The sequence below is a fragment of the Myotis brandtii genome, unplaced genomic scaffold (genome assembly GCF_000412655.1).
Source record: "Myotis brandtii unplaced genomic scaffold, ASM41265v1 scaffold434, whole genome shotgun sequence".
Lineage (NCBI taxonomy): Eukaryota > Metazoa > Chordata > Mammalia > Chiroptera > Vespertilionidae > Myotis > Myotis brandtii.
In genome coordinates, this window is record NW_005366599.1 from 3,072,327 (window position 1) to 3,083,526 (window position 11,200).

Here is an 11,200-nt window from a genome sequence, read left to right on the forward strand (position 1 = left end):
GGAGTCCCCGAAGGGGCGGTGGTCTCTGCCGGGCTGCTGCAGGGCTGGGCTCCGGAAGTTGCCAGGGAAGGGCCTGCCCTGTCTCCAGGCGCCCACGGTCAGAGTGCACTCGGGCTTTCCCGGGGCAACGTGCAGACACTGTGGAGCCACGAACCCTGCTCCCTCTCCAGCCTGCTCATGGCCCACCGAGAGCGGGGAGGGGAAGCGTTCTCTCCCGGGCTCCTTCCAGGAACTAGGGACCCCACTCTGCAGGGTGGCTGCCGGGCCGCTGGGCCAGGAGACCCCAGTGGTGAAGGTCCGGGTCCGTGGGATTACACAGCACCTGGTCTTAGCACACCAGCCAGCGGTGCAGACTTCCCAGGCCTCGCCTTACCCGTCTGTAAAATGGGGATAATAGTAGTATCCCCTCAACGAGTTATGAGGACTAAATGGGAAAATGCACCAGTAGTGGCCTCCCAGACACTAACCTCGCGGAGGCGGAGTGGGATCTGCTGCCTCCCTGGCCTTTGACACGCGGTAGAGCACTGCCTGCTGGCTCAGTGAGTCGGGGGCTGCTGTATGCAAGGCACCTGCGAGGCGCTGTCTTTGAAACAGGGAAGACCTCTGAGACACAGGGGCCTGTGAGCCTTCAGGATCCATTTTGACACACAGTAGGTCCTCGGGTTACGTCGGAGATCCGTTCGCCTTAGACTTTTCCTTATCTAATAATAGGCATTTTCTGTGCCAAATCAATGTTACTGGTTTATTATTGTTACTTTTGTTCCTGGTATGTAAATGTTATACTAGATGCAGAAAAACAAAACTTGACAAACAGCAAAAAGACTCGGCTCATGGTGGCTCAGAAATTGGAAATGACCCAGAATACTTTATAACAAGGACATATAGGATCTGACTGCCTCCCATTTACCTGCCCTTTTTGAATAATAATACATTATGTCCTCGGATTACGTCGGAGATCCGTTCCTAGGGCGAGACTTAATGTGATTTTCACCGTAACGGACCCCACCTACGTAAGCACCTACGTCACTCACATGGAGCACATACACAGCAGTAGTGAAGTGAAACAGTAAAAAAAATTTAAAAGAAAGATAACAATTCCTGACCTTTACTTGTGGTAAATAAATAATAAAAAACATAAAGCACATATGTACATACATCGAAATGACGGAACTTTTTTTTAATAAATAAATGGGAGATGGTGACGTAACGACGAACATACATCAAGTCTGACGTAACCGAGGACGGCCTATATATAAAATCAAATCAAAGGGTTACCAACAAAGTCATGGAAACAGTAAGGTCTTCAAACCCAGAGTGGTCAAGGAAGGTCTGCCTGGGGAGAAATACGGCGTTTGATGAGACGTTTAAAGAGAGGGAGCATTGTTTGCTTGTTTCTGTAAATGCCTGTATTTACCATACTGGAAAAAGCATTCCATAACTATCAGAGGAATACCGAGTGCTTTTAAGTAGATGTGTGGCTTGAAAAAAGTAATTAGAAAATTGGAAAGTAGAGTTTATCTATCTTAGGACCAGGTTCTTCAGTGATACAAAGCACAGTCTATTAAACCTCTCCTTAGACCAGTGATGGCGAACCTTTTGAGCTCGGCGTGTCAGCATTTTGAAAAACCCTAACTTAACTCTGGTGCCGTGTCACATATAGAAATTTTTTGATATTTGCAACCATAGTAAAACAAAGACTTATATTTTTGATATTTATTTTATATATTTAAATGCCATTTAACAAAGAAAAATCAACCAAAAAAATGAGTTCGCGTGTCACCTCTGACACACGTGTCATAGGTTCGCCATCACTGCCTTAGACCCTGGTCACTTGTCATGTGTGGATGAATGTTGGAAATTCCAGAGGAGTTAGAAGAAATGTCGTTAGAACCGTTGTTCGTTATTCGTTTTCTGCTGTAGTTCCGAAGTTACGGAATGACTTCGTACGTACAGAAATGTGTTTGGAATGCTCCTCGACTGACACTCGTGCCTTTGCGTGTTTCAGGTCTACGGGTGCGCCTGCAGGTCCAAGTGCTGCCTCTGGCAGTAACCGCAGACTTCAGCAGACACAGAACCAAGTGGATGAGGTACTGCTCTGAAAAGCTGAGAAGATGAATTCTCAGTCAACATGGGAACACTCTGGAAATAATTATTTAGGAAGAGTGGCACAGAAGTGTGAACGTGAAGTAAATTCTGACCATGTCATAAAAGTCACACACTTTCGCCCCTGCTATTGTGGGAGCCGTGATCTAAGCAGAAGCCAGATTCTCCTGCTTCTGCTTGTTTTCCTGAAACAAATGCCCCTCCCTGAGGGCATTCCTCCCAGAACTGCCTTAGAATGTATATTTTCCACAATAATAAAAAAAAATTGGAACTACTTTATAAAATAGGGTAATCAAATATTCAGAATTAGATCTATAGGTTCTTCAAGCCAAGACCAACCCTTCTGATCAGATTTTCATCAAAACGCTGTTCCAATAGCCTGACTTTGTATTACTCAGCCTGAGCAGGCCTCTAGCATCAACTCCAGTTGGTGCCCACTGACATGCAGAAGGCAGATGCTGGCACAGTGCTCTAGCCCCACAAATCTGCGTTTGTGGAATTCTTGAGTTAGAGGGTGCTCACAGCATCTTCGTTCTGCCCTATGTTTGCAGACCCACAACGGAAGATTGGCAGATTCAAACTACTGTTTCCATGTCCCTAAAAGCCATCATTGTCCAACAAGGATATCTTGGCCTTTCTGCATGTAGCTGCCTTAGAAAGCCGCGTTCAACTTCTGTTAAACCAGGGCCCACACACTAGTACATGGTGATGGAAGAGGTGGTGGGCATGCAGTGCAGCATACAGATCATGTGTCCTAGAAATGCACACTGGAAACTTACATGATCTTATTAACCAGTTCACCCCAATAAATGTAAGAAAAATATAAAAGTAAAACTTCTGTTAAACTATGTTTAACAGTGGATTGCTAAAGCATATGGTAATATTTTTATATGATGGCTTTATGAACTTCTGAAAATTTTGTATTTTCATGCTAAGAAACCCATTCTCGTTCCATCTTGCATGAAACTTTTGTTTACTTACAAAATCAAATTGGGTCCCTTTTCTTAACCAAAGGAATTTTAAGGAGAGGTGTTTGTTTCTTGAGTTCAGGTGGAATTCACACAACATAATTAACCATTTGAAAGCGTACAGCTCAGTGGTTCTTTGTTATAGTCACAGTGTTGTGCAACCATTACTTCTGTCTAGTTTCACAATTTTTTGTCATCACCACAGAACACCTTGTACACATTTAGTAATTACTCCCGCCCCCTCTTTCTGCTGTTCTCTCCCATTCTAACTGCTTTCTGTTGCTATAAATTCTCTCATTCTAGGTATATCATACAAAAGGAATCACACACTAGGTGGCCTTTTGTGTTTGGTTTCTTTCACTTAGTATCATATTTTTGATGCTCATCCAAATTGTAACAAATATCAGAACCTTGTTCCTTTTTATGGCTGAGTAATATTCCATTGCATGTGTATACCTTGTTTATCCATTCATCGGTTGATGGATTTTTCAGTTGTTCACCTTTTGGCTTTACCAATTATGCTGCTATAAACATTTGCATACAAGTTTCTGTGTGTGCATATGTTTTTATTTCTCTCGGGTATGTATCTAGGAATGGAGTTGCTGGGTCATATGGTAGTTCTGTGTTTAGCTTTGAGGAACCAGCAAACTTTCCCACAGTAGCAGCACCATTTTACATGCACATTAGCAATATCCAAGGATTCCTGTTTCTCCACACCCTCACCAACACTTGTTTTCTTGTTTTTGTTGTTACAGACGTCCTAGTGCGTATAAAGTAGTATCTCTTTGTGGCTTTGATTTGCATTTCCTTAATGATCAATGGTGTTGAACTTTTCATGTATTTGTTGACCATTTGTATGTATGCTTTGTAGAAATGTCTATTTCAGTCCATTGCCTTTTTATTACATTTATTGACTTTAGAGAGGAAAGGGAAGGGAGGGAGAGGGAGAGAGAGATACATCAACTTGTCATTCTATCTATCCACGCATCCATTGGTTGTTTCCTGTATGTACCTTGACCGGGGATCAAACCCGCAGCCTTGGCGTATCTGGATCATGCTCTAACCAACTGAGCTACCTAGCCAGGGCCAAGACCATTGACATTTTGATAGAGATTGTGATGACTCTGCACTTAAGTACATCATTTTGGCAAGTACTGTCATCTTAACAATAGTAAGTCTTCCACTCTGTGAACACGGGGTGTCTTCCCATTTAATTAGGTCTTCATTTTCCCCCAGTGTTTCGTAGTTTTCAGTGTCCGGGTTTTTGCCTCCTTGGCTCAGTTTATCCATGAGGATTTTATTCTTTTGGATGCTATTGTGTACAGAATTGTTTTTATTAATTTCCTTTCGAATGTTAGTATATGGAAACACTGACTTACGGATGCTGATATTGTACCCTGAAACTTTACTGCATTTGTTTATTAACCCTACTGGGGATTCTTTGAGATTTTCTACATATGGGATCATCTGTAAATACGGGTCATTTTATTTCTTTTTAATTTGGATGCCTTTTGTTTCTTTTTCTTGCCCAGTTGCTCTGGCCAGAACTTCCAGTCCAGTGTTGAACAGCAGGAGACAGTGTGGGCATCCTTGTCTTGTTCCCTGCTCTTCGGGGGAAAGCTTTCTGGTTTTTGTTTGTTTGTTTTATCCTCACCCGAAGATACGTTTATTGACTTGAGAGTGAGAAGAAGGGAGAGAGGGAGGGAGGGAGGGAGGGAGGGAGAGAGAGAGAGAGAGAGAGAGAAACATCGATTGGTTGCCTCCCATACACCCCCCGAACAGGATAGAACCAGCACCCTTTTAGTGTACGGGACAGGACGACACTCCAGTCAGCTGAGCCACCGGCCAGGGCAGCTTTTTGCTTTTGCCCATTGAGCATGGATGGTAGTTGCAGGGGTTTTTCCCCCATAAATACCCTTTATCATGTTAAGGAAGTTTCCTTCTAGTTCTAGTTTACTAAGTGTTTATTTCATGGAATGGTGAGGCCTAGCCCCCTTTTTAATGAAAGTTTGGCTCAAAATAACAAAGGGCTGACCTTTTGTTCTTCCGTTTCTTCATGTGTGACGTGGTGGGGTCATGTCCCTTCAGGTGGTGGACATCATGAGAGTGAACGTGGACAAGGTGCTGGAAAGAGATCAGAAGCTCTCCGAGTTAGACGACCGCGCGGACGCACTGCAGGCAGGAGCTTCCCAATTTGAAACAAGTGCTGCCAAGTTGAAGAGAAAATACTGGTGGAAGAACTGCAAGGTAATCCTCTCCAGTTCGTCCTTACGTTCAGTCCCCTCTGCATTCTCGGGGTGGACAGAGCCCACAAATACTGGGGTGCACAAATCTTGGAGGTGAGTTTGACTCCCCATGGGAATTTGGGTTGACGCTGAATCTAAACACTGACTGTACACCCTTTTGTATCCCCACAACTAGGAGACTGCCACGCTCTGTGGCTGAGCTTAGGAAGCATGTAGACAGTAAAAATAAAGTTAAAAAATAAAGAAGCAGCATGTAGGAGGGTCCAAAATCCATCACAGACATTAGCCCTCCCAGCTCCACCCCCAGCGGAGCCCTGCACACAGGCTGCCGGGAGGGGCTGGCGGTGCGAGGGAAAGAGCTTCCCCGAGGCCGCAGTGCGAGCGCAGAGGAGCCGAGAGCAGCGCCACCCAGGAGCAGGGCCCCTGCAGGTCTTACGTGACTGTCAGAGACACGCGCGGCCACCAGATCCCTGTGTGTCCTGCCCTCCCCTGGCTTGGAAGTGACACTTTCCCATACACTCTGTGCCCGGGAGCCCCTCCCGATGTGGGAAACTCATACACAGACAAGTGCTACTGAGGGACCGCAGGCCATTTGAGGAGCTTACGAAAAGCAGGTAAATGACCTTCCGATCGAATTGAGAGCATCGCATTCAGGCGTTCGCAGCGGCATTCTCTCAGACGAGTGCACCCGCCCGCCCTGTCCGTGACGAGGGTGACGTGGGACGCTCTGCGGTCAGGTCATCTTTCTTTGTGGAATGTGACCGGGACGTTTCGTTGCAGATGTGGGCCATAGGCATCAGCGTGGTGGTCATCGTCATCATCATCATCATCGGTGAGTGCTGTGCTCAGCTCAGCGGAACCGCTGGCTTCACGTACATGGCAGTGTAGTCCAGATTCTCCTCTTCAGTACATGTCTTAAACACCTGAGTGTTGTATGATGAAAGTCTGAGGTATTTTATGTAAACATTAATGCTCGGAAACTCGAGAAAGTGTATTCATTCCCACTGGCCTACCCGTGTTCTCTCTGGATATATTCCCATCAGAGATCGCCTTCTGTGAGAAGCAGTGTAGTCTAGCAGGTCACAGCACGGGCCATCCTAGCTCCACCGCCATCCAACTGCGTGGCTGTGGCAAGTATTTTAGTGTCGCTGAACTCGAGTCTGCTCATTTGTAAATGGGGATAATAAGAGTACCTCCCTCATGTGTTGGTTATGAGGCCAAAACTGGTTCATATACAAAAAGTGCTTAGGGTGTTACCTGGCATATGATAATAATAACAGTTACATAAATAAATAAATACACTCTGCCATCATTACTGTTACCGCTACTGAGACTACCTACAGTTCTGGAACAGCCCATGGCCATTTAGCCCCGTGCAAACACATCTGCGAGCCTTCCTTTGGACAGTCTGGTCTGGCCGCCACCACATGTCACTGAGCCACGGGGAGGAGCAGGCCCGGTGCCCGCTCTGCTCACCCGGGGGCTGGAGCGCAGGTTCCTCCTGGATGCGCCGGAAGCCTAACTGCGTCTCCTTGCTCTTTCCCTCTCCCTGCTCATTAGTGTGGAGCGTGTCTTCATGAGGAACCAGCGAGCCTCCAGCCTGCTGTTCCGGAAACCTCTTCAAGACTTTGACTTAGAGCCTGCTATCTTATCAAGCTTACAAACTGTAATGTGTAAAATGATTATTCTCTGCTAGTTAATGTAAAGTTTGATTTTTAGGAAATGTGCCTTTTTTTTAAACATGCACTCCAAACCAGAAGTGTGGTCAGCCCAGCCCGCAGTTTGCACAGTGCCTTCACCACTTTACACGGGCTGATGAGAGACTTCTGGAGTCCCAGAGTGCGTAACCTCGCAGTAGCCTTGTCTAGTAATCGCCTTTAATTCCAGTTAGGGAACTTTCTTCCAAGTTAGCTGTCCCGTCGTGTGACCTTATCTTCAGAACCACATTTAAACCTTTGGGTGATCAGATTTCCCGTCTGTGCCTTCCAGAGAGAACACTACTGTCTCACTCAAATCTGTGACAACGACAGGTTGTGCCTTATTTTCTCCTCTTCTGGTTCCTTATGCGAGAACCTCTACTGTTTATAAGCACTACTGATGCTTTCACTGTGTTTAAAATAAGATGCTGGTAAAGAATTTTTGTTCTTACATTAGATACGAAGATGTTTACTTTCTTGTTACTGTTTTGTATCATATTTTAAAAATATTTTAATCAGAAATAACCTCTTTAAAACATTTTGATAGAACTATGGCTATGACCAAAGTTCCTATTTTGCCAAAAAGTTAAATCCAGTAAAATGCCCTTGAGTCTGCTCCTGACAGATAAATTCCAGAAAGTGACCAATGGAACTCCAGGTGCCCTTCAGAATTCAAGTTGTAATATTGCTTGTGAAGCTTCTACATCCTCAGGCCTTTCTTGCCTTAAAACCCTGCAGGTGTTACAACTCCCCTTCCTAGTCAGCGCGTTTCCTGGGGTTAGAGAAGGTTCCAGCTAGACCCCGACCATCTCGCACCTAGAGACAGATCGCAGAATACAGCCGTGGGCTCCAGTGTGTCTCTGAGGATTATGTGAGCAACAGTGTGTAGCCTTCAAGGAAGACGCTCTGTGAACTGGTCATGAGTTGGCCCAGGCCTCACAGCCTATAGCTTCTTGGAGTTTGTTTCCATTTTTGTTCATATTCCCCTTCCTGAATCTGTCTCCTACATTAGCTCCCCGTTAGCGTTGGTCAGGGTGGCCGACTTCTCACAGGGAAGCTGACCGAGACGCTGTCTGTCTTCGCTGTCACCGACGCAGACTGTCTGCGCAAGATGCTGCTTTGCCACCTGAGAGTTTTGTTGAGACTCAGCATCAGGCTGTGCGGCTCAAGGGCAGGCAGTCAGGTGTGAATGAAGACAGGCAAGGAGGCCCCGAGGGAGGAGCAGAGGTTTACACTCCGCCTGCTGTCCTGGGAGCTCACATGCTAGCCCGGGACTTGCAGAGCAGCGGCAGCTGAGTCCGCCAGGACACGGGTTCCGTTCCTTTGGCATCTGTCCCCCACGGCACTGAAATGAGTGAGAACACGCCCGGCTGTGAGAAGGAAGCAGCCGTCAGTGTAGGGGCGTCAGCCCCTCGGCTCAGGGTCTCTGGCCGCGTCTGACATGGAAACTGTGGTGCTCTCTCCTTGGCCTGTGCTCAGCCCCATGTAACCCACCGGCTCCTGCATTAACCCAGGATACCTCGCTCGTTTCTGCATGTAGCTGGGAACTGCCCACTGTAATGACTTCAATAAAGTGTTTATCAACATCTTTCTGGTCCTGTGTTGCTTATAGAGGAGGAGCTGTGCCTGGCAAAGTCCTAAAAATGGCGTTCCTTGCTGTGCCCCTGCCTCCCTATAATCCCCTACACGCCAGTCCCTCCCTGAGCTCCCTAACTTCCTGTTACCCAGCGTATCCCCATCCGCCAGTGAACAGAGCAAACTACCTTCTTGTGCAGAGTGCTTTTCAGTATAGGAGACGGGGGGACTGGCTTTCTCATGGACACCAAATCCGTCAGCATGTGGCTTCTGAATTCTTAAGTATGTGGTCTTTCAAGGTGCTGTGAGAGCTGGCCGGCGTGTGGGACAGCAGGCCGCTGCCTGCCTGGAACGGGGGGTATCGTTTGGGAGGTGAGGGACACTTCAAACACGTGGTTCCTGTTCTGATTCTGCTTCTCTTTCCCCTTGAACATAGTCTCTTATTCAGCAGCCCCTGGGGAAGCATATCATGCGGTGGAAGTAGACTTAACGTTTACAGTAAAATGTCCGTTTCCATGGTATCTTGTTGGGAGAGAAGAGGTGGACTTTCCCCACTGCCTTGGACAGATGGGCACCTCCTTTTCTTGTCCGACCTGCTATTGTCCTGGAAAAGAATTGTGCCTCTTCTTCAGGTCCTTCTTATCATGAAATCTGTAGAACTTCAGTGCCATTTTCAAGATTTTGAAGGAAATCTACCATGTATGGGCTCCTCTTTCTCTGCCCTCCCTTAAATGTCAGGGTTCCTTGGGGCAGGGTGCTCAGCCAACTTGTCTTTCATTCCACTCACTCTCCGTCATCTATTCCCATGTTTCTGTCATGAACCTACTGATGCCTGGCCTGTTAGACATAGGCCTCCCAACTCAATATGAACCCAACAGCCTCCCACTCCTCTTCTATCTGTATATATAAAGGCCAAGTGACTGGAACCCCAGGACAACCGGCTGCTTTGACAAGCACTGCGGCCCCAATCGGCCCCCCAGCTGCCTGTGGCCCCTCTCCGGCAGCCAGCCTGGCCCCCCATCGGCTCCACCCCACCCTGATCGGGGGCGGGGCCAGCCCGCTGACCTCCTGTGCCCCCTGCCACCCCAGCCCCAATTGGAGTGGGCCGGCTGGACCCCACCTGTGCACAAATTCGTGTACCGGGCCTCTAGTCAATAATAATGTCCATCCAGAGAATGGCTGAGAAATCCAACGGCCTACCTGACAACTCTACTTCTCAAACATAACGTGAAAACGTAACTCTCAGTCTTCCCTCTAAGTTTATGTCCCATCACAAATGGCTCTGCTTACACCAGACTCAGGAGTCACCTTGCTGCTCTCTTCTCATTCCATCCACAGGGCTCTGTGCCCCCAAATGTATCTTCTTGGAATCAAGGCCTCCTAACTTTGAACTATTTCCTGTGCAGCAGTCTGATACAAATCACTGTCTTGCTTAAAACCCGCCCCTTTCCACGACCATTAGAAAGAAATCCAAGTTTCTCTAATAATAAGGCCCACTGTAGTCTGGCCCTTCCTAACTTCTGACCCCAACTGGCACCATCCTCCCCCTCCCTGTTCTCCGGGCAAAGTATCCTGCCTTTCGGTTTCTCACCAGCAAACCTGCTCTATGGCAGGGCCTTCCCCACCCCCTTCACACACCCAGGTTTCAATTTCACCTTCTCAGAGGCCTCCCGGATCCCCTGGCTAATGTGCCTCTTGCCTCCTTCACCCCCAGGCCTGTCCTAGTTACACCTTATCCAGTGGTTCTCAACCTTCTGGCCCTTTAAATACAGTTCCTCATGTTGTGACCCCCAACCATAAAATTATTTTCGTTGCTACTTCATAACTGTCATTTTGCTACTGTTATGAATCATAATGTAAATATCTGATATGCAGGATGGTCTTAGGCGACCCCTGTGAAAGGGTCGTTCGACCGCCAAAGGGGTCGCGACCCACAGGTTGAGAACCGCTGCAAGCTTGTTTCATGTTCTGCACAGCACCTGCCACCTCCTGAACTTTATGGAGTTGTTCATATGTTTTATGTCAATAACATGTGGACTCCCTGAGTGGCCACAACGCTCTCCCCGCCCAGGGGCCACACTCATCCCTACCCAGATATGCATTCAATAAATACTTGAATGAACGCACCCTGACGAAAGAGCTTCAGAGGCGAGTGCGATCTGCCATCATTTGGAAAAATAAGATGGTTTATCCAACACACGGCATGAACCATGGGCACACTTCCCTTCCGATGCAATTCCTTTCGTTCACCCGACAAACACTGAAGATTTCTGATGGACAGGCCCTGGCGAGGGGTGCAGGTCTGCACAGCGCCCTCCATCTCGGATGAGCTGGTGCACCCTCAGCCTCCGGTACTTTAAACGGGCGTCTCCACGCCCCCCTTTCCTGGAGGCGCGCCCTTTACATGCACTGTCTTCCTCCAGGGCCCCGCCCCCTGCTTCCCCGCCATCCTGTCGGGATTGGTCAGCCTCCCGCCCAACCGCGTGACGTAAGGCGCTCTGGGGGCCTTCGCCCCCGCCCACTCGCCTCGGGTTACGTAACCTGGGCGCCCCCGTCCGGACCCCGCCCCTGGACCAATGGGAGCCCGCAGAGCCCGCAGCGGCGGCCAATC

General features: G+C 48.0%; 1 protein-coding gene across 1 annotated transcript; it reads left to right on the forward strand.

Annotated features, from left to right (window-relative positions):
• The first annotated feature begins 1,940 nt into the window (after positions 1-1,940).
• Positions 1,941-8,602, forward strand: VAMP3 (vesicle-associated membrane protein 3). The gene is made up of 4 exons (XM_005874369.2): positions 1,941-2,087; positions 5,160-5,318; positions 6,098-6,149; positions 6,878-8,602. The coding sequence occupies exons 1-4, from the start codon at positions 1,956-1,958 to the stop codon at positions 6,895-6,897; spliced, it is 363 nt and encodes a 120-aa protein (XP_005874431.2). The 5' UTR covers positions 1,941-1,955; the 3' UTR covers positions 6,898-8,602.
• Positions 8,603-11,200: the final 2,598 nt, after the last annotated feature.